The following is a 23873-nucleotide window of genomic DNA, read 5'->3' as shown; positions in this document are numbered from 1 at the left end:
GCACGGAGGAAATTAAGGCGCTGGTGTGTTTTTGCATGCAGACTTGTCACATTTCACTAACAATGTGCAGTGCATATATATATATTTATAGAAATAGGACCCGTTTGATGCCATGACATGTATGGTGATCATGGTGTGGTCAACATTACGCACGCGCCCAAAGCCCAAATCACTAATGTTTTTAATGCTTCAGATTCCGTTTCAGTCGTGAGATTGTTGTAGAGCTGCCTTTTTTTTGTTTTACAAAACTAGAATAATTTCACAGCGCTATTGGGCTTAATTAAATGAAATGACTACCACCTACTTGTTCTCATGTTCAACTGTCTCCTGATTTACATTCCCACTTGCCGTAGTGTGTGTGGTCTACTCAAGACAGGAGACTCCATCTGCTGACGTCTCATCTCACTTAACCATGTAAACTAGGGAAGGGATTTATCGATAATTCATTAATTTGTAACCTTATTGATCGATTAGTTGACAAGCAGCGTTTTATTTATTTATTCTGTGCATCTAAATTTCCCTCAATGTCTAACATAAAAATCTACATTTAGCTGATTATACAGAAAGAATACAATTCCAGGCCCAGGCCATAGCGTAACGGTCTGGGCACCGGACTGGTGATCCAGTCGCGGTGTGCCGCGGGTTCGACTCCCGGACCCGACACGGCCTTTACCGCATGTCATCCCCCCATCTCTCTCCCGTTTCCTGTCAGCCTACTTTCTATCCCTTAAAAAATCAATAAAGGCGTAAGCCGCAAAAAAATATCTTAAAAAAAAAAGAAAAAAAGAATACAATTCCAAAGGCATAATATATTCCTAAATCAAATATTTATTCGACCATTTCAGATAGGGGCCAGGTAATGGCATCTTTGTATGAGGAAAAAAGTGCACTGTCTATTCTGTCACATCACATGCAAAAGCAGAGATGTTTCCGACGAATGTCCCCCCCAAGCTAGGTGCCGTTAGAGTTCAAGTGGTTATAAGCCTGTGTAGCAGAGTGGCTCAAAGTCTAATATCTCCCCCGGTCCAGAGGGATATCCCTTTGGTCTAGTGGTTAAGATGTTGGACTTGCCGTGACCTGGATCAGGTTTCCCTGTGGGAGGAGGTCAAAAGGGGGGTGTAGCAGCAATCAAAATACCATTTGTGAAAATGGAAATGGAAATTATATTCTCTGCTTCACTATTGGATTAATATATAATACAATCATAAGTCCTGCGCTGTTCTGTAGCCACACACGACAGTCACAAAACACATCACGTCTGAGTTCCCTTTATTTGTTATACTTTGACACTTAGAGGGGACAAATTACATATAAATACATCATTTTTACATTGTTTTGTTGTACAAAAGATTAACATTTATCACACCTAAAAGCCTAGTTTACAGATTGTCGTACTTGTAACCATGTTGAGTGCTGAAAATAGCAGAATTTTAACTGAAATATGACAGGCAAACACCGGAAGAGGTAAACCACACCGGTAACGAAGCTGACCACAACTGATACAAAAGGAGGAGGGCAAAATAGACAACGTTTCGACTGGATAGTCTTCCATACCTGTCTTCCTGGGGAAGACTACTCTTTCCTAAATCTATTTTGAATCGTGGCTACGAGATGTGCAGCCTCCTCCTGTTTTAACGAAACAACGTAACACATAGTCATGTTTTTCATTTATGGTAAATGAAACAGTTCGTACGACGACGGATAATTTAGGCTTAAGTGCTAGTGTGAGGGGAAGCAGGACTGAATTGTTATGGACCCAGGTGATTTAGTCATTGAGATGTGAGATGGGTTTCCATTTGTAAAAGTGAATGAGAATTGAAACTGTGAAAGCATCCGTGTCATTTTAGATTTTAACCATTATATTATACTTTGGCTATTCAGAAATAGCAGATATACAAGCTCATAGCATGTCACACTTTTTGCCGTGCTATGAGCTCGTAGATCTGATATATATTGTTTAGGAGGCACGGTTCAGGCTGAGGTGTCAAACAGCCTTTCGATCATCTCTTCCACCTGATCCGGACGATACTTGTGATACTTCTCTGGGTTCTTGGTGAACGAGATGTTGGCACATCTACAGGCGGAAGTTATATGAGAAAAGAAACAAAAGTCAAAGACTGCAAGCTAATCCAATATCAAAAATACGTTAAAATGTTTTGTTGAATAAACTCCCGGCAGCGGTGCCCAAACTTTTTAGGACATGCACCCCGACGTAGATGACGCTCCCCCAAAGCCCGGAAAGAGACAGCCGAGTCATTTATTTATAGACGTATTTGCACATTAACTGTAATAACAGGCCATTCTGGAAAATTTGGGGCAGAGGTTCATCGTTGGCATCCAGGGAGTGTGCATGAAGAATTTGGCACCGACCGGTTAACGGTGCCGGAGATTAGCTGGTAACAGACGGACCGACGTACACACACTCACACACGGACTCACACACACACGGACGGAGTGCTAAACATACTCTCTCCCCATGCCTTCGGCCTGGTGGAGACAATAAAGCATCTCATGACTGAAGGTTCATTGATGATGTTTAGGTATTATTATGTTGCGGATGTTCCACGTACAACCAACCAACCAGTTGAAGAAATCACAGATTTGAGGTATTAACCTTTGCTTTTATGACATTTCCGAGACCATTCATTTTGATGGAAGATGCTTCTTAAACATCCCATTGCTGGTTTGATGACTTCAAATACCATAATACCTTAAAATAATAGCCTAAATCTAAAATAACAAAGAACCGACACGTTGCGCGACGTGTTGTGAGCTTGTAGATCTGCTTCTTTCATAGAAGACATGCTGGCTTCTATAGAATCTAAAAGACTGAAATTGGTCGTGGCAACTGAGAACTTGAACCCATTTTGGGCGGGAACCCCTTTAGGTGTTTAACATTATGTTATCATTTAGCTATTGAAAAATAGCAGATCTACAAGCTCATAGCGCGCCGCTACGAGCTTGTAGGTCTGCCATCTTTGAAAAATCGTGAAAATGTTTATTTCAGAAAACTGGAGGATTTAGAAGATTTATTTTTAATTTTGAGGTCAGGCCTAAATGGGTTAATCCATGGTATCATCATCATCAAGAATGAAAAGAGTCCCCACACCATATTCTGCTCCCAAAAATATCTTTACTTGATAAATGGTACCATTTATAATTTATAGTAAAGATATTTCTGGTGTGTGACATTTCTGGTGTGTGGCTGAGCGCACTGTGCACACTCTTTATATTCTTGAACTATTACCGTTTTTGATCCAGCACCCAAACTATTAGCTTTTAGAAGTGCGTGTCATTTTTTGCCAGCCTTTTCTTCATCATCATCATCTTTCTCACCTGTGTAGAAAGGCCCTGTACGCGTCAGACACCACTCTCCTCTGGGCCTGGCGGATGAAATCCCGCTGCTCCTTGTCGGGGATCGCCCACACTTTCTGGATCTTACACAGCTCCTCTAAGCCATCGTTGAAGCCCTGAATGGAAGACAGGAGACAACAGTACAACATGAGACTACATCATCATGATATCCAGAGAATCAGAACGTACTGATCTTGAGCGGGTTTTCAAAATAAAATGACCCTGTGTATGCAGTTGGCAGGGACCCACAGTCAATGGTGGCGTGTTAGGGGTTTAATGTTAGGAACAAAATGGACCCTTACGGGTCTGTAACTCTATAAAACAGGGGGTTCTTGAGATTAAAAAGGTTCAGGGAGATTGAAATCTGTGTCACCAAGAGTGATTTTGACTTTACCTTGAATTTGTCTTTGATCACTTGCCGCTCCTTGTCTTTCAGCTGGAGCGAGGTAAGAAGAAAGTGTCAAAAATCTAATCACATTTATTTATTCACACACAGAATGGATAAATGCCCTTATAGATCAGTTTGCCTCCATTTGAACAGTCTCCGAATTAAATTACCACTCAGTCTTTGAAGGAGTGCTTTCAAGGGACAAAACGTCCTGGTAAATGTAATTACACGTCCTTCCATCCATGTGACATGGGCTTAATCCAATGACGACGTAACTGCAACCCTGACATGAGCCCATAAAGGTCTTAAAGTGAGGTTTTCTGACCTCAATAGCCCCCAAGAAAATGGAACTTTCAGTAGATTTCCATGTGGTCTGGGGTTTTCTGAATAATTAACCTGAAAAAGTTAATGATTGATTGATTGATTATACACCTGCAATCAATGCGTTAATAATTTTCATTGGTTGAAATGCATTTTCTTAAATGGATAGATGCAGTTCTCGATTCTGATGACGTCACTGTCCACAGACAAATCAGTTTTGCCTGCGGACCACTTTTTGAGGCTAATTATTCAGAAAACACTGGACCACAGAAAATCTACTGCATTTTCAGGTCAGAAACAGACTTTTAAGGGGTCTAACCTTTGTGCCATGTTGAAAGACGGGCATGTTCCGGTCGGTGAGATGTTCCGTGACCTTCAACCAGCTGGAAGAAATAAAGTGCATAATTAGACCACAGATCATTGTGACTGATGTGCGTGTGTGCGTGCCGTGCATGTGTCTGTGTGTGAGTTTTTCTCCATTAAATCAATGGTTCTCAACCAGTGGTCCGGGGGGTTCCAGGTGGTCCCCACTCCCCAGCTAAATGATGAAGAGTTGGTAACCAAATGGACCCTTATACCTGTAGATCTTTAACTCTTGAGAGCATGAAATGAAACCTAAAATAATTTTACGCTCTAACATTATTGTTAAAGATCTTCATTACTTAATTTACAAGAATTCTACACAATTAGAGAATGTAGAATAATTATTTATATATTAACGTTTGCCTGTTATCTCTCCTATGGTACCAACATCAAGACAGCATGGAATCTTGGACAAGATTCTATCCAACGATAACAAAATATTCTAAGTCTTGGGTCTGAGAGGTTACATCTCATCAAATGGTCGTCCATGGCTCAAATGCAGAATAAATGATGGACCTCATTATGAAAAGGGTTGAAAACCACTGAGTTAAATGGATATTAAACGTGGTCTTGGTGTACCTGCGCTGGTACATTTGGATCTGCTGCTCTATGAGCTCTCTGTACTGACTCTCAGCCTTCTTCTGGGTCACCGTCACCAGCTGGATCAGGTCTGACCTGCAGGACGACAGAAAGAGCACGACCCGCAGTCTGAAGATGACTCGGCTCACTTTGCATCCGTGTCACCTCATAGATTTTAACCACTTTAACCATTATTTCATACTTTAGCTATTGAAAAATAGCAGATATACAAACTCATAGCTGTAGCGCGGCGGCATCGAGTGCAGCGCCACAAGCTTGTAGATCTGTTATTTCTGAAAATTGAGACAGAGAAAACGGTGCCTACTTCTCCAGGGACTTGAGGATGTAGTTGTAGTTGTTGTGCAGGAAGATGGCACTCAGGGCTGAGTCCTCGTACACTTTGGATTTACTGAGGAGATTCAGCTGCAAGTTCCCCAACACTTTGCCTGAAAAGAACAGAGGCAAAACAAGTAGTACGGATGGTACATCAATCATGTCCAACACAGTGTAGCGTAGAAGGCTAGCGTGGACGTACAAGAACAATGCAATTAACCACTTAATTTATATTTGTTGTATGACAGAGTCACACAAGCGAGAAAAAAAACCCATCTAAAACGGTTTAAATATTATAATTAAGTTATTATAATCATTGTGTTCACTTACATATATACGTGCTGAGGAGCTTTTTGCTGAATTCCGAGCTGTAGCTGCTCGCCGACGAGCTGGTCTCTGCAAATTCCACATTAGCATAGCATATTAATTCAGTATAATCCTCCTCGCACGCTGACATTCTGTAATTCATTTAATTGTCTGTCGGGTCAAGAGGGTTGGGCTCTTGGGGACCTCCATTACCAAAGCGTCTAGGTATTAATTAAAAAGGGAGCTCTAGTTTCCATGGCAGCGTCTAAAGAGTACAACCTACACGTACATGCACTTCAGTGTCTGATTATGAGCTCCTCTCCTGTGTCATATCTCATCAAAACAAGCAAGTGGTGGTTATTATAATAATAATTACACTAATCTCCACTAAATTAATAGACATGTTACATCCAATAACACATTCAGAATTCAGCCCACCAGAAGAACCCTGAAACTGGAGGGAGGGGCGGGCTGGGGGGGGGTCATCTCTTGCTTACCTCGGGGGTCTAAGGGGATATTGTAAGTGTCCCCCAGGACTAAAGGGACGGACGTAAAGCAAAAAAGAGAAAGAGAAGAAGAGAAAGAAGAGGCAAAAAGTGCAAAAAGGTTAGAAAAAAGATTGTGTTAGTGCAGAGTCAAGCCAAGTAGCAAACTGTAAACAGCAGTCAAGCCAAGTAGCAAACTGTTAACAGCCAGAGACCAGAGCGTCTAGGGAGGAGCACGGAGTGTTAATTAAACCCTAGTCTCGCATTGACAGACAATCGCAATTTCCAAATGCTTCCGTCATACAGTCTGGAGCAACGAAAGCTCTATCATGAGTAAGCGATAGTGTTAATTAAACCCTAGTCTCGCATTGCTAGACTGTTGCCAATCGCAATTTCCAAATGCTTCCGTCATACAGTCTGTAGCAACTATCATGAGTAAGCGATAAGCGATAAAGCGGAAGTGAGCCTCCTCCCCACTTACGTCTAGTCTTTTCAGTTGCGCACATTTATCCTAATATAAATAGAAACCATCTAAGCATATAGCTTGTTGCTTAGCAGGAAAGGAAAGAAAATGTATAGATATTTTAAAATATATTTTCGTGAACGGAAATGGCACTCAGGGCGTAGTTCCAGACTCTATATAGCATTGGGAGATTGTGGAATAGTTGTCTGGCTACGCGAGACTAATTAAACCCTAACCCCAGTGTAAGAATTGCTCTGTGTGTGTCAGGGTAAAAAAAAAATGACACTCACAGAGGTAAAGGTAGGGTTAAGTCACACTAATTTTACTTTAGTACTTTTTTTGCGATTTGACCAGAGGTGGCCAGTGTCATGAAAAGCTGACTTAGGCAACCAAAAAATCCTCAAAAGATTACAATTATTTAGTTTAAGAAGGTGACGTTTATACGAGCCCCGCAATCTCGACAGCCAAAGCCCTTGTGGCTGTGCAGAAGCATATCACGGGGGCTCCTGCTGGAGGCAGAGAGAGACAGTCGTTTGCAAGGAGCAGAGGAAAATAGGGAGGAAAATAGCCAGGCGGCGTGGGAAGTTAGCAGAGATGTTATGGAACTTAAGAGTAGGAGGAAAACCTACACACATCAGTGGGCAATGAAATGAAAGATGAACCTGGGAAGTTACTATCTCCGTCTGCAGTGTACACAGCAGCGCTCGCAGCAGCGCTCGCCAATGAGGTGTGGTGGGGAGAGAGAGAGGTGTAGGGATTTTGTGGGAGAGGAATAATCAATCAACCACGAAAGAGATAAGAATGGCGTTTTAGAACAGAAACATGGACCCTCACATGCAGTCCCTCAAAGCCGCACAACAGAGACTTCATCCTACATTTACAGTATATTAGTACGAGAGTGAAATGGATGTTCGATGTGACTGAATTTGGCGCGTAACTAAATTTACTACGAACACAATGAATGCATGAATCCTGTAACGTTATGCATCAGCGAGATATTTACCAAGCCATACATTTAACATGCAAGCAATTTTACAAATACAGACGTCTTAAAAGGACCACCAGTGCTGTTGACGCTGAAGGACAGTGCACTAAATGCAAAAAAGGGCAGAAATGCATAAGTCCTGTGAAAAAAAGGGCAGAAATGCAGAAGAAACCTGACCTCACCCAACATGCCAGTTACATGCACGTAGTCAATCATTTGTAAAATGCAGGCGGCCGAGCAGCATCACTGCTAGTGCTAATGGAATCTTCTATGCCAGTGGTTTTCAACCAGTGGTCTGGGGACCACCAGTGGTCCTTGAGGGGGTGCCAGGTGGTCCCCAGCTAAATGATGGAGAGTCGAGAACCAAATGGACCCTTGTAGATCTTTAACTCCTGAGAGCGTGAAATGAAACCAAATGGACCCGTTTGGTAGAGTTAAATGACTGTAAAACATCTGCATTACTTCATTTACAAGAAGTCTACACACGATTAGAGAATGAAGAATTTGCCTGTCAACAAAATATTCTACGTTTTGGGTCCGAGAGGCTAAATTGCATCAAATGGTGGTCCGTGGCTCAAACGCCAAATAAATAATGGAATTGAATATGAAAAAGGTTGAAAACCACTGTTCTGTGCAGTTAATAGTTCTCATGGGGCTGGTGGGATAGAAGAGGGGGAGCAGGAGATGTGAGCAGTTAGCCCCCCCGGGCCACAGTGACGCCACGGGCCCTACCTACCCTGAGAGGCTAGCATGGCTCCGGCAGTCTCCTGGAAGTCCAGCAGCTGCTGCAGAAACAGGATGGCCTAAAAGGAAATGGACCAAAGGTCAAGATCACGTCACTTTATTGATTTAACTGCCATAGTTCGCGCTCTGTGCAATTAGCAGTTGCCCAGGAGACCCGAGTTATAAGGGGGAAGTTGAAGTGTGGTGGTGTTGCGCACATAATGCACCATTATGTAATGCCTGTCCGACACCCTACCTCCCCAAACCCTAACCGGCAACGCATGTCAGGATCCACGATTGAGTTTTAACCGGCCACACGTGTCTAACTGGCAACGCATGACGGGAGCCATGGGTGACTCTTAACCAGCCACGCATGTTGCATGTCGGACCAACGTATGTGCCCCCATTACCAAAGCGTCTAGGTGTTAATTAAAAAGGTGCTTAGCAGTTAGCTATAGCTTCCATGGCAGCATCTAGGAGTACAATCTATTCTATACGTACTTCAGTACAACGCACCATGCTTGTCGATTGACTCGATTTATAAATCTAGCCTATAAGAGTAAACAGCTATAGCTTACATTGCTAGTCAACTCGTGGACGGTCCCATCCTTGGGCATGTTGTATTCCTTGTCAGGGTCATTCTGTGATTGGACAGGAGAAACGGGATAATGACATAACTGTGTAACAGTGTATGAAGTAAATAAATATGAGATAATAATGTGTGCTCTGTTGATCTTTCAATTAACGTAGCTCTGTGTGCGTATACTAGGAAGGGTTGCTTGCCTTTATACTGTCTGCAAACTCTTCCAGAGCCTTGGCTCCGATAGTTTCCATGGAGGTGATGAGAGTTGGCAGTTTGTTCTTGGTGCTCGCTGCCGTGCCCTGTGAACAATGAAAGAACACAGCTACTGTGAACATGAAAGAACACAGCTAACCGTGGGTCTTTTGTTGGCGTCTATTATGTGTTGTTTTGTGTAATAATCTTAAAAGGAGTAGTTTGCCCGCAAAATGACTTATTTTCTATCAATTACACAACGGCGGGGAGACTCAAATGCAGGTCAATTGAGTCTCCTACCAAGACTCCACCGGTCATCAAAATATTGACTTAGTTAGGAATGAGAAAAACCAAAAAAATCTCCATGGCTTCAAGGCTTCATATGGTGTATTTTTTTTTTTAATAGAACATGTGTCATTTTTCGGGTGAACTTCTCCTGAAAATTATATCCTGCATCCCCTGCTGATCATTTAGGCAAAAATACAAGTCTGATGCTACAAACTATGTATGTGATGAAGAGGTTCCAAAGAAACGCACTTGGAGCGTTGTGTCAAACTCAGGCTTGGTCATCTTGAGATGTTTGAGGATAGGGAAGATGGTGAGGACAGCAGAGTAGTCGTGACGCATGATGGCCCTGCGAGCCGCCGACACGATGTTGTCACCTTCAAGCATCAGGTTGTCCAGGGCCTCCTGCGACGAGGATAGGCCAAGACCACAATTAAGTTAAGTTCATACCGTATTCAGCCTTTTGCTTCTCTGAAGCGTTTTGAAAAAAGTGGCAGCTTAAAAGTGAAAAAGGCCACCGCTCATCTGCCGATAGAGATAGACGAGGTGCTGGAGTCACGATTGTTTAGTTATGAAAAAAAGGACGGTCCACACACTCAAATCTGTGCATAATCAGGTATTTTTTTTATAGCAAGCTTTCGGTCTATTGACCTTCTTCAGGCATAATCCAAAAAGCCAATTACCGTAATTTCCAGACTATAAGCCGCTACTTTGTTCCCATGCTTTCAACCCTGCGGCCTATACAACGGTGCGGCTAATCTATGGATTTTTACAGCTAACGGCCACTAGGGGACCTAATAAATCAATCTCCATGGCCGGCTATGGCCTCTATGCGGCTTATAGTCCAGTGCGGCTTGTATATGTACAAATTTGTTTTTTTCCCTAAATTTAGCTGGTGCGGCTTATATTCAGGTGCGGCTTATAGTCCGGAAATTACGGTAAAAGTGAGTAAGTATGGGTTGCAGTTGTCATATTATATACACAGATTATACTTTAGTTTACAGCACAAATTCGGCGGCTAACGCATAATAGACGAATATACAGAGATCGTGTTGGAAAATAATGCTATAAATGGAAAAAAGGTGCGTCTGTCGTCGTTCCCTGACCTGGATGAGGGAGTCAAAGGTCTTCTTCTGGTGGTGTTCAGGAATGATCTCAGTCAGGAGGGCGTACTCGCTCTGTGCCAGCTTGACAAACGCACTGATGCAGTGGATGTACGAGTCGATCTCGATGTCCAAGACGTCGTCCTTTCCTGGGAGGCACATGTGGTGCAAGGTCAAGTGGAAACTAAGACAGGGGACTTACTTAAGCCAGTTGCACGACAGTGTTGTGCGCCCCAAAAAGAACAGATCTACAAGCTCATAGCAAGTCGTGATGTGAACTCGTAGAACGGCACTTTTGTTTTGCAAGTTGCATTGACGACGTGCAACTGAGTATAATTCAGCGGTTAGTGTGAGCCAAATGACTGTGTGTGTACTCCCATGTGGGGATTTAGAGGTAAAACACAGTAATCTTTTTAGCAAGCAGCACTGCTGCGCAGAGGAGTATAATTCAGCCGTTAGAGTGAGCCAAAGAACTCTCTTTGTGTGTGTACTCCTACGTGGGGATTTAGAGGTAAATCACAGTATGTCTGTGGGGTGATAATTGGAATTGGGAATTGGAGAAAATGTTTAATTCTGATTGGACTTTCTGTTGTTTTGACCCATTTTGTTACTTTGTCCTTCTGGATTGTTCTAAGCGTTCAAATTTTGTGACACAGGCTGTTGTCTGTGTGTGGAAAATAAAGTGTTTAAAAGAATACGGTAATTTTAAACATGTAGGCACTTACTAGGAGAAGGCGTTCATTGTGCAGTACTACCATACCATGTGATGTGACAATGTATCTCAACCCACAAACTGGGGCTTTGATCAAAGTGTGAAGTATTCCATTACCATCATGGATTTGCATGCTAAATCTATGCAGCAGATTTCCTTGCACAAAATAGAACACATCCACTGACACACAATACAACTGTCTTGACTGACTTAATTTATCTGTGTACAAATGGACCCTTACACTCTTACAGGTCCATTTTGACACAACAATTCAATCCAGGGTGAGGTTCTTTTCTGGGTATTAACGCAATCTCGTTCTATGTATCACAACCGCTCCCCTCACTCACCTGCTGCGGCCCCGTGCTTGTCGGTCAGGGCGTCGGAGTGGTGTTTGACCCGCGGGTCATGATCGTGACCTAATGGTTGGGGGAGGGGGGGGGGGTGGATTTATCAGGGACAACTTGTACCACCTGGTCATGCCACCACCCTGGGTTAATATGACTATAAGCCGAGGGGGCCAAGCCTGGGACTTGGCGAAACACTTACACCGACCACCAAGCAGCCAGCAGGGCGAAGCAGGGGGACACCCTCCAGGGTAGGGTAGAGAGGGGCAGGAGGAAGCGCCCCGGATGTCTAAGTGAAGGGCCGTTCCTTCTCACTGAGCACTATACTGTAACTATATCGTTCACCATTGGAGGGGCGCCAGCCCCTCCAACATCTGGCTTTCGGAAATTACGTCATAATTTAATGTTTGTTTAGAGTACTTTAAACAAACAGTAGTACACAGTCAAATCTATGCACTTTCTAACGTTCATTTAGAGCACTTTAAACAAAAATAGAGTACGATCGTTCGTCTAAAGAAGTGAGGCATCTCTCACATACAGTATATTTGTATTTTTAATAGTTGGTGTGAACTGAACTCTGCAATCCCCTTGATTTAGAACGATTTTTAAAACTATATTTTGATATAGTGCTCGGTGTGAATGGCCCTTTAATCAGTGGCTGTCATGTATTTCTGATGCCGTCCTTAGTTTGGCCATATTAACGCGGTAGGCATTTTGCTCTTACGACTTACGCCATACTGGAGGCGAGCATGGAATCCTCTTCTGCGTTTGAGTAAATGGTCACGCCCCCCTCCTACTAGTCGTAGGGGATACGGTTTTAGACCGCGACTGAGGGGGGCCGTCTCAAGTAAACTTGAGTCACGAGACACCACCGAGCGCGAACGTTGCGAAGTTCGCTTAGCTGACTCCGTAGCCCCGTTGGAGTTGCGAGTTTTGCGACCCGATATGGACAGAATAGTAAATCATGTTTGTGTCGACTACCACTCAAAGTGGCTACTGGCCAATCACAACGTGTCCTTTACTCAAACGCGAAGAGGATTCCATGTTCGCATACTGGAGGGGCGGGGGTGGGGTCATGATGTACGTTGACATACTGTAAAACATGAGAGCAACATGGCCACCGTGTGAATACGTCCCGAGGAGGAGACGCAAGAGTTGCCCCAGTTACCTGGGGAGAGTGCGAACAGACAGACACAGAGAGAGAGAGAGAGACACCAAAGAGAAAGACAGATGTGCGTTACCTTCCGAAGGAGTGAGGTTAGAGCCCCCCTTTTTCCCCTCCAGCCCATGCTGTGAGTACTGTTTGAGAAGGTTCTGAGCCTTGCGAATGGTCCCTGAGCGGTCCCATACACAGAGACAAGGTCCAGGGGGGCAGGGAGCGAGGTCCAGAGAAGCCCAAAAAGAGACAGTCCAAAGAGGAGGAGGAGGAGGAGGGGGAGGGAAGAAAGAGGAAAGGAGAGGACAGAGAGCTAGGAAGTGAGTAATGAAACGCACACACCACATCCCCACCGCCACCACCAGACCACCACCAAAGAAGCAGGCGAGGTCAGCGGGCCAAAAGACCTAGCATTCACCACAACTACACAACACAGAATTAGGGTTGGGAACCTTTAGGATTTTAACGATTCTGGTTCCTTAACGATCCTCTAGGGGGTTCCAATTGGACCCTTACAGGAGTGTAACTCTGAGAGAGTACAAATGGAACCAAATGGACCATTAAGGCCCAATTTGGTTCCATTTGTACACGCTCAGAGTGAAATTAAAACGTTTGAGAACCTCTGGTATATTAACCTTTTCCCCGCTAAAAAACGTAGTCTGCGTTATTTGTCGGGAACCGACGCTGCCAAAACACGTATCTACGTTTATTCAGTTGTATAAATGTGTTTGATAACTTTGATTCGATCTAGTGGAAAGGCTACTCACATTAGCTTCGGATGGCTATCTGTTAGCTTAGACCCTGGGCTGCGCCATCTTGATTAATGCACGTGCGTGTATGCACGTGTTCGCACGCTTTCAGTCGCTTTAGTCTCCAAAACCAGCATTTCTGGTCAAAACAGCACTTATTGCACGGAGCCTGGCAGTCACAGTAATGGCCACTGCTTCTCATGCTCCAGGTAAACAATAACATCCCGTCGAGACAACACACACACCATTAAGCTGACACAACATCCGGTCGCGGTGTTATAATAAAGGTTGAACGGCGCAATATCCTGGCATGTTATTAATTAATCCTGGCGGGGGAAACGGTATATTGTATACGGTTACTGTATAGTAGATTAAAAAACGGTTCTAGAAACGATTCCAAATACGATGGAACAGATTCAGGTTCTTCAATCTCGGAAACGGGTCTGAAAAAGAACCGGTTCCGGGTCCCAACCCTACACAGAATGACCAGCAGCACCGCTATAGGACATGACGTCAAAAGACCAGCAAACAGACTTAGACTAGAGCATGTGTGCCAAAACCCCACACCACGTAAAAAGTTAAATAAAACAAGGTTAGGTCAATTACAAACACAAAATGAAACAGCCATAATAATTATTAAGTCATATCCAGGATTATTATTAATACTCATAAATACAAAAAAATATGACAATTTGTTACATGGTTTGGGGTGCAAAATGTATACAAAGGGTTCAGGGCCCACAGGTAAAACAATACAGTATGTTGACTCTGTTAGTGTGTTAGTTAGTAGCATTAACGTCAAATAAGAGCGTGTTGGCATAATGACCGAAACTGACAAAGCAGCTTGTGGTATACTACCTCGCTCTACAACGTTTCAAGATGGCCGCCTCTCGCTCTACACACATCACATGTTCCATTATAATTATATATATCTTTTTTACTATATCGTGAAAACTGACTTTTCATTCAACAAATCCTTTATTCAGTGAATGTGAATTGTTTGTTAAGGCGTTTCAGTGCAAGCATTAGCAAAAGCATGCTGTGAGTGCACACTGATTAAGCTGCTTCACCACTTGAGCCCTATTGTAACACAACAGTGTTACACAGCGGAAACAGCTGATCTACAATCTCCCAATGCATTGTGAGCTTGTAGATCAGCAATTCTTGGTATTTGAAAATCTTTTTTAAATGTTAAGAAATTCGGTTCCATGCAGTATTTCCCCTAAATAGGGACACCAGGTTGACTTGGAAGTGGTTAAGCAGCATTGTGACACAAGCCTTCTCTCATGCCTTCTCTGAACATCTGAAGCTAAACAGACTGACCAACAGGCTACTACACTTCACTGTATCTATCCACCACAAAACACCTTCATTCAATATGCCAGCTATATTCACCACAGAGAAGGCACAAAACACAAGAGCACACATCAACCCAGCAGCCAGTGACAGAAATAATAACTTCACTATTCTACTGTATCATAGTGAGATGCTCCATCCGTCGCAGATACAGTAGTGTATGTTTGTCACTGGATCCAAATTCTACTGAACATTACATTATGCAACCTGTTTGGAGGACCACTCCATGCGCCCTTGGTTAAAAAACGTGCTTTCAATTGATATAAAAAAATGATAAAAGCCTGCAAATGACGGACGGCACTAAAGCACACACTGACTAAAGCTTAGTCTTTACCTGGGATGTAGACTGTCATCACAACACAAGGATTATGAAAGAGGAAAGGAACGAAATGTTAGTTTATAGTCACAAAGACAAAAGATCACAGGAGGTAAATAGTGGAGGGCTGCCTGGCTGTGCACAATGGTTCAGTAATCAGGCTCATAGTAGTCATAGACGTGTCTTCTTGGTGGTGGAGCATGCACTCACGTCTTGAAGGAAGCGGACATGGTGGGAGCCGAGGTCCACACATCGACAGATTCTGAACGTTCAGGTTAGGTTAGCGGTGGTTGTGTTGTCTTGACTATTTATCCACTTGGTGCAACCTATATGTTGTTATACCTTTGAATCCAGGAGCTACAGTACCTCTGTGTCTCCTTAGTTGTTGCTATACATGTCGCAACGTAATTATTAAAAAAAAAACATTAATAAGAATTTGAAGGTTTTCAGAAACCTTAGGTTAGGTTTTAGAAGGCGGGTTAAGCCCTATATATATACACTATGGGCTGTATTTTGCGTGTCTTAAGTACCAGGTCTTATTCCCTAACTTGAGTAAACTAAACACCTGGAGGCGTGATCAATGCTCTTTGGCAACTCAGAATAGCCAAATGGCATTGATCACGCCTCCAGGTCTTTAGTTAACTTGAAAAGGTCTCGTTTAGAGAAGTCATGGATTAAAGCAAAAATAAAATTTCATAACTGAAACATTTTATATATGGCCACCAGGCCACATCCTAATTTGCAATTTAAGAAACAGGGTGAAAGGAGCCGCCACCCACACTAGGACTGTTTCCTAAACAATTTAACAGTTATGTAAAATTATGATGTTTTTTGTAACATTGTTCCTGTTATACTACATAGTACCAACCAGGTGACAAAATCACAGATTGAGGCTTTGCTTTTATGAAATATTCCAGACCATTAGGGTTTTATGGGAGATGTTTGACCACTTGAAATGTTTTAATCTTGAAATAATAACCGAAAATAGCCAAGCTCTCAATGCGTCGCGAAATCAGCAACTGAAATCAGCAAGTGTTTCTGAGTGAGTCTGTTCTACTGTAGGTGTTCTGACCTGGTCTCTTGGGAGCCTTTTTGGTTGGTGTCTCCTTGCGCTTGGTCTGGACGGCAGGGGAATAGAGGACCCCAGAACCAGCGCTGTTCTTGCGGAAGTGATCTTTCAGACCCTTGATGGAACGGTCCAGCTGGCTGGACCTGATCTGACAGTACACGTTCATGAAATCTGCAGGGCAGAGATAACAAAACACAGTTAGACACAACAAACACGATTATAAAGTCACCTGGGTATCGCCAAGAATATGCTTACTAGGGCTGGGTAATCAGAACCAATACCTTCAATAATTGAGAAGCAAGTTTTCTTTTCCTTATATATCAACGTATAATTGACTACATCGATTAGTCTGATTAACCACTTTAGCCCAGTGATTGCGAACGCAATGAGCACTAACTATGAGACCTAGCAGAACATGTCTGGCTGTCTGTCTGTCTGTCTGTCTGTGTGTCTGTCTGTCTGTCTGTCTGTCTGTCTGTCTGTCTGTCTGTCTGTCTGTCTGTCTGTCCCGCTGTAACACCAGAGGGCGCAGCTGTATCACACACAAAACACACACACACCCCTTAAAAAACAAAAACAAAAAAAGAGAACTTAAAAGAAAACCTTAAAAAAAGTACGTAATTTATTCTAATTGTTGTTATTGCAATTTACGAGCTGCGTTCGCTTCCGGCGTTCGCACGTCTTACTACTCTGTTGTACAATGGTGGCATTGCTGCACGTTATGACTTGTGAGCTTGTTGATCTGCTATTTGCATTATTTTCGTAATGCCTAGCCCTAATGCTTACCGGGCATAACTTTGCAGAGTCTCAGGTACAAGAAGTATCCTCTGTAACAGTACATGCTCTCCATATCTTAAAACGTGGACTATTTTAGAAATATATGTAGTTTATGTACACGAGGACTTGAAAGGCTTTAAACTCTGCAAGCACAGAAAATGTGTCTATTCATATACTTGATGCCTCATATACTTGATGCCCCTATTTACATCCGTGAGATTCTATCCCTCCCCAAATCCGTGCGCACCCTCAGGTCCTCGGATAAGGCCCTCCTGGCTGTCCCTCGTACAAACCTAGTTACCCGGGGTAACCAGGCTTTTTCCGCTCGAGCTCCCAGACTGTGGAACGCACTGCCAGTGCACATTAGGGTAGCCCCATCCGTCCCCCTATTTAAGTCTCGTCTGAAAACCCACCTTTATACAGAGTATTTTTTAACTACTTAATTAGCCAATTGTACATACATGCTTGCTATTGTTTTGTTTACCATTATAATTGTGTTACTGTGTGTTTCTTGTTGTTTTGTGCAGCACTTTGGAACTATGTTTTGAAAAGCGCTATACAAATAAAGTTCATATCATATCATCATATCATATCATTCATGCAGATGTTTAATTTTTCTTATGAAATATCAATTTCGTTCTGATGAACTACATCACTTTATTTTTGTGGATGCACTCATAAGATAATCACACAACTTAAACGGTGTGTAAGGACCTTACTAAGAGGGAATGGGAACGTTTTGTTGCTCATCATATCATTGCTGCTCATATCAAAATGTTACATTTGTTCTAAATATGTGCATTTACCTTGGGCCTCTGGATGTTTTACAACTAAAGACAATTATACTGTCTGGTAGGGTATATTTAAAATAAATTACAACTTAAACATAGTAAAATCCTCTGCATTAAATTATAAATTAGTATCAGAGTAAGAATAATTCTCATTATATTTCTGCTGACCATACAGTATCCACTGGCTCACTGAGTGGGTCATCCTCCCACCACCATTGGCACTAGCCTTCCTGTAGGAGTGTAGGGCATCTACTCTAGTCTAGGTGACAATAATAAGCAATACTACTGGCTATCATCGCCTGCTGTCCTGCTGCATTTCACACTCACAGCTGTTTGCCGGACATATTGGTCTGGTGAAATGGAGAGAGGATTTGTGATAAATGACACAAGGAAACAAAGACATGCACCACCACTATTGATAATGCGGCTTAAAGGCCATTTGACACCCTCAATGATACGAACGACACATCCACAAATTAATAACTGTTTAAAAAATGCAATGTCTTAAGTGTTACATTACTGTCAACCAAAACTAAACTTGGCCCTGATTATTGTCTACCGCCTATGTCTCTCTTTTCGAGAATAGGGATACAGGAAATCCAAAAGAGGAAATGGAAGGAAGGAAAGAACAACAGCGCAAGGTGGAGCGATGGACAGGATGTGCTGTTGGTTGTGCAGAATCACAACACTGAGTGAGATGTAACAAGCTTATGTCTGATTTATACACAGGCGAACATTCTGAGAAAACAGGCAAAACATTCCCATATATAGCCAGTCTACAAGCTACGCTCACAGCGCAAACTTGCAAGCTTGTAGATATTTAGCTATTTACAGTACACAACATGATAATTACGCAGGCACATTTGTAATATTAATCTAGGCCAATGTATTGTACTAAAATGTCTTTATATGTTTTTGGTCGCTCAGTTATTGGTTTGCATGCGTACACGTTTCATCTTGTATTGAGTACTAGGGTCTGTTGTGTTTTGTTGTTTGTAATGTGTTCGTAGTTTGTAATGTGTTTGTATGTGTATATAACCTTTTAGACAAATTCAATACAATAGAAATATTTGAATAGAGGATATGCACATGCATAAAGTGAGTGGCAAATCGAATGGCAAAGTGAGTTTAATGTCGTTTAACGTTGTTTAATGCAATCAGATAGGACTTTTCTGTTTGGTTTTATGGGCTATCAAGGCCAGAAAGTAGTTTTTTGCCACTCAGTACTAAGGCGTTCCCTCCCGCATACAGTAACTTCCGAGTATGATGATGATGTCACGCGCATACCCTCTATAATGATACGCAGCAACGTGTATATTAAATCAGGCATTAGCCACAGTTTCTCTGGGAGATAGACAGGTACTATACCCTGGTTGCGTCCATATTCCACCAGCCAGCCAGAGATGCAGATGATATCTTGGAGCACGTTCTCTGGCAGGTGTTCCAGGATGACGTCCTCCTGGACCTCCAGCTCCTCGTCCACGGTGATGGCGTCCAGGATGAGGATGGGAGGAACGGCCTTGCTGTTCCGGGTCAGCAGGCTACGGAACTCTGCCTCCAGCAGCTCTTTGCCCTTCTCGAAGCGGGCTTTCTGCCAAGGAAACACTACAATGGCAACGTCGTCCCTTTTCTGTGGAATGGGCTCTATGCACGCAGAAGGGTGAAATCAAACGCCAACGGCTTCTGCCAGACATATGGCGGGGCTTTTCTTTCTTTTCACATGAGTTGAGGCGATGTTATATTTATTATACCACAGCCAGTGAAAACCCATTCTGCCAGCCAGCTCGTAACATGGCTCGTTAGTAAACAGACTTTCAATCCACACTTCCCGGGTTCGAATCCTGCTTACACCACTATTTTGTGCCAAACGCAAACTCAACTTTTCTTTGCCGATAAAGTTTTAGACTTAAGTGTCCGACTTACGTGGCCGGTTAAGACTCACCCATGGCTTCCCTATGAGGTTAGGGTTAGGTTAGAGTTAGAGTTAGTAATGTCCGACATAGATCGCTATTTATCACACTGTATTTCTATCAGAAATGCATTCATCAGATGGCAATTCTGTCAGAAAGGCAGTTACCAGACACCCGTGGCTTACGCGTTCGGTGCCCCTCAAAGTGAGGGAAGCCTCACCCCTAGGCCCCCTACTATGTATGTCAGAAGCGGCTGATTTCACACGGGTGCTCTATATGCACATACGCCATTTTGGAAAGAACTTCTGCCCCGTCCCTACTTGCTTCACAGGTGTTACCGATGACACTAATGAAGGCTCTGTTCCATTCTTGTCAAACAGAGTCAGGGTGCTGCTATTGTGCATGTTGGCTCACTGGAAACACTCTGCTACACCAGTGGGTCTCAAAGTGTCCTTGAGTGGGTTTCAAATGGCCCCTGAGTGTACAAATGGTTTCATTTGTACACTCTCAAAGTTATGGCGGGTCCTTGAAATTAAAATGTTTGACACGAAATGGAACAGAGGCTTAATTAGTATCATGGGTAACACCTGTGAAGGAAGAAGGGAAGGGGCCCAGAAGTAGGATGAGTCATTCTGTGTGTATAGAGCCCATTCCAGTAGAACCTTAGGTTGTACATAGCTATGTGGCCAATATGATATACAGTACACACACACACACACACACACACACACACACACACACACACACACACACACACACACACACACACACACACACACACACACACACACACACACACACACACACACACACACACACACACACACACACACACACACACACACACACACACACACACACAGGAATATAGGTTTTGGGGAGAGGACTAACAAACCAACTCCACCCACCTCCCTAAAGCCAGGAATGGCATAAGCCAAGGGTTGTGTGTAGGGCCAGCGACCCTGCCACTTAAAAAGGTCTGGCTAGTGGCTACAGACATCATAGTCAGAATCAGCTTAATTCGTGTTTGTGTGCTAAAAGTAGTAAACAGAAGCAAGAGATAAAGATGATCGACAATATTCGGTCTTATATCATGGCCCCAGAAGCTATCCAAGTTTCTACTAAAGTTCAACCATTACAACTTTAAGAACAGTGACAGACCATTTGGGTATGGTGTTGCCTGCAATGCAGGAGCTATTGAATGGGGAAAATACATTAATTCACAATACACAGTAGCAGCCCAAAAGTTAAGTACGGTAGCTTAATGATTTTGCGACCTGAATGAACGGTTTGAGGCATATAATATACTGTACCACTGTGTTAAGTTCTGGACTGTCAGGATTGTTGTCTTGAAAATATTCCACTGCTTTCTGGATTTTAGCGATACAGGCCAGGTACTCATCCAGTCTGCCTGTGGGTCTGAAAACAAATAATCGTTTATCATCATAAGTTGTAACATATTTTGAACTGTTATTTATCCCGCAAGAACCCAGTATCTCCTGGCAGTAAGTGAGGATTTGGCCATTGTCAGACTGAGACAGAGATGTGGGCTATGGGCATGGGTAAGTGGGTATTTTTTGCCATGGTACATTTGCACATACTGTACAAGAAATGTGTCCTCCTCCAGACCATTTCCTAACCTATCCTAACTATTCAGTGTCATCTTAGATTTTAGCTTTTAGAAAACTCTTTCTAGGATTCAGGACAGTGGTTTAGATTAGAACTGTGGTTCCCAAAAAAAGAACACAACATTGAACATATTTTTTAAAAATCTTGAAAGTGTGTGAACATGTTGAACATGTGTGTGAACATGATGCCTAGGCTAGTAGCTGGTACAAAACACTTTCAGATTGAAAAACATCAGATCTACAAGGTCATAGCGCGCCACTGAGTGGCGCGCTACGAGCTTGTAGGTCTGCTATTTTTGAAAAATCGTAAAATGTGGCGCAAATCTTTTAATATATGTTCTTTCAAAGTTCATGTTTTTAACTCGGGTCTAAATGGGTTAAACACAGCAGCAGGCAGACAGTCTCACCCCTCCCTGATGATCCTGTCAGTGTCTTTGGCCACGTGGTAGTAGCTGATCACGTGATCCATGCAGGACAGCGTCTTATCCACGTTCTCCTGCAGCCGCTGCAGGTTCTCAGTCTGTTTGTGAACCGGGATGATGGAGTTCTCCAGCTGCATCAGCCGGCTCTCAAAGGAGGACAGGATGGACACCTTAGAACCAAGAAGACATTTGAACGTGTTACTCCTGTTTAATCTTCTCTTCACTGGCTCCCAGTGAAACAAAGGATTGATTTTAAAGTGCTTCTCATTGTCTTTAAATCTATCAATGGCTTAGTTCCTTCCTATGTTTCTGACATGCTTGACCCATACGTGCCAACCAGAACCCTTAGGGCCGTTTTATACCCTCTCCCTCTTTCCTATTTATGGCCGGGGGGGAAAACTTGATTCTGGAAAGGTCCTAGGGCCGAATTTAGTTAGGCTCTATAAAAGTCAATTCATACTCACTCACGGCTAGCACTGAAGTCGCTTGTAAATATTGGAGGTCCGTGAGTTGATATGAATATATATGGGGGGGGGGGGGGATGGTTCACCAAATTATTTTATTTTTTGCAACTGAATGGCTGGGAAATGGAAATTAAGCGTTTACATAGTGCACATAGTACACACATAAACTTTTCTTAATGATTAGATCTGGTTTCAGTATTCCTTTATAATATATTTTCTCTATTATTAAGGTTATTTTTGCAGTCAGTTTGTATTGGGGGTGGGGAAGGGGGGCAGGGCGGGGGGGGGGGGGTGCGAGACATGGCCAAAGCATTTCCGGGGGTACCCAGCCAAAAACGTTGAGAACCACTGGCATAGAGGGTCAAGACTAGAGTGTAAAATATGCAGTGTTGCAGTGCAGTAAATCATTTCAGCATCTCATGATTAAAATATGCAGTGTAGCAGTGCTGCAGTGAATCATTTCAGCATCTCATGATTAAAATATGCAGTGTAGCAGTGCAGTGAATCATTTCAGCATCTCATGATTAAAATATGCAGTGTAGCAGTGCTGCAGTGAATCATTTCAGCATCTCATGATTAAAATATGCAGTGAAGCAGTGGTGAATCATTTCAGCATCTCATGATTAAAATATGCAGTGTAGCAGTGCAGTGAATCATTTCAGCATCTCATGATTAAAATATGCAGTGTAGCAGTGCAGTGAATCATTTCAGCATCTCATGATTCATCATATTATGTATAGGTATAGCTGTATGTTGTTATGTATCAGTTTTGTTCATCATACCATTCCCTTGGTCTGCTGATCGCTCTTCTCCAGATTTTCTCTGATGAATGACAATGTTTCTTGTTCCTGCAATGAGGTTTCATCATTACACAAGAATCAGGCAACAATGCGACACACTAAACCCAGGAGTGACCATGAAACTGCTATGTGGGCAGAATAATTTGTATTATTGCTATGATCCATCATTAGGGTGACCAGAGGTCAGATGTCCCCCTTTGTATGGGACAGTCCATCATTTCAAAGACTTTTCAGGCGTCCCACAAATTGAGACCCTGTCCCAGTCCCACATTGTGACAGGCAGGCATCAGTGTTCAAATGACCTGATAGTTAGTATCCTTAATAGTTGTCTGTTGTAAAGTCTCTTTTCCTGCTAGATGTGTTTTTAAGCCTGTTAAAATAACATGAGCAATATATCCCCTAGGCTAGATACCACGGCCATGACAAAAAAAATACAATTTTAAAACAAAATGTGAGACGCCAGAGGGGTTTATAACAAAATGATAGGCAATATTAGGCCTATGGTCGAATATGACATCAACGCATTCAAATAATACTTTGCTAACCCCGTCCCGTTCCCATTGTACCACACAAGTGATACTTCTTCCGTCCCTCAAATGAACAGTAGTTTGGATCTGGTCACCCTATGCATCATGCGACTTGCAACCCTTGTTGCTCATAATGTATTGTAGGCTATCCCAGAATATCTCCGACCTGTCTCAGCTTCTCCTCGATCTCCCTCTTCCGGGCGGACGCATCCTCGGTGGGGATCATCCTGAGTGTTTGAGACAATTCCCATTCAAGTAGAACCAACTGTCACGCAAAAATAGGTTTACAGAGCCCTGTTTTTGCACAAAACAACAATAACAATGACCTCTCGGATGTGCTGCTGCTGCTACTGTTGAGGCGAGAACTCTTCCGCATCCGTCTTGTGAGC

General features: G+C 42.9%; 1 protein-coding gene across 7 annotated transcripts; it reads right to left on the bottom strand.

The window, feature by feature from the left end:
* Window positions 1-1252: 1252 nt before the first annotated feature.
* Window positions 1253-23850, bottom strand: exoc7 (exocyst complex component 7). 7 transcript variants are annotated; one of them, XM_083787214.1, is made up of 21 exons: window positions 23651-23850; window positions 22940-23005; window positions 21679-21863; window positions 20957-21062; window positions 19102-19324; window positions 16169-16336; window positions 15115-15126; window positions 12761-12853; window positions 11523-11591; window positions 10467-10612; window positions 9613-9765; window positions 9084-9182; window positions 8879-8941; window positions 8314-8380; window positions 5669-5734; window positions 5331-5451; window positions 5006-5101; window positions 4383-4446; window positions 3749-3790; window positions 3337-3470; window positions 1253-2074 (listed from the first exon to the last, which is right to left on the bottom strand). In XM_083787214.1, exons 1-21 carry the CDS (start codon window positions 23708-23710, stop codon window positions 1972-1974), a joined length of 2136 nt encoding a protein of 711 aa, XP_083643340.1. In that variant the 5' UTR covers window positions 23711-23850; the 3' UTR covers window positions 1253-1971. The 7 variants fall into 7 exon arrangements, with proteins under 7 accessions (XP_083643340.1, XP_083643335.1, XP_083643337.1 ...); XM_083787209.1 differs by lacking the exon at window positions 11523-11591; XM_083787211.1 differs by lacking the exon at window positions 12761-12853.
* Window positions 23851-23873: the final 23 nt, after the last annotated feature.

Source organism: Protomyctophum parallelum (assembly GCF_964188405.1).
Source record: "Protomyctophum parallelum genome assembly, chromosome: 17".
Classification (NCBI taxonomy): domain Eukaryota; kingdom Metazoa; phylum Chordata; class Actinopteri; order Myctophiformes; family Myctophidae; genus Protomyctophum; species Protomyctophum parallelum.
This window is presented reverse-complemented; position numbering and strand designations above follow the sequence as displayed.

Excerpts from the sequence above, each read along its gene's own strand:
- exoc7 (XM_083787214.1), bottom strand. The coding sequence starts at position 23,710 with ATGATCCCCACCGAGGATGCGTCCGCCCGGAAGAGGGAGATCGAGGAG. Across the intron at positions 16,337-19,101 it reads GGAATATGGACGCAACCAGG|ATTTCATGAACGTGTACTGT; the intron begins GTATAGTACCTG and ends TCTGCCCTGCAG. Across the intron at positions 9,183-9,612 it reads AGTTTGACACAACGCTCCAA|GGCACGGCAGCGAGCACCAA; the intron begins GTGCGTTTCTTT and ends CATTGTTCACAG.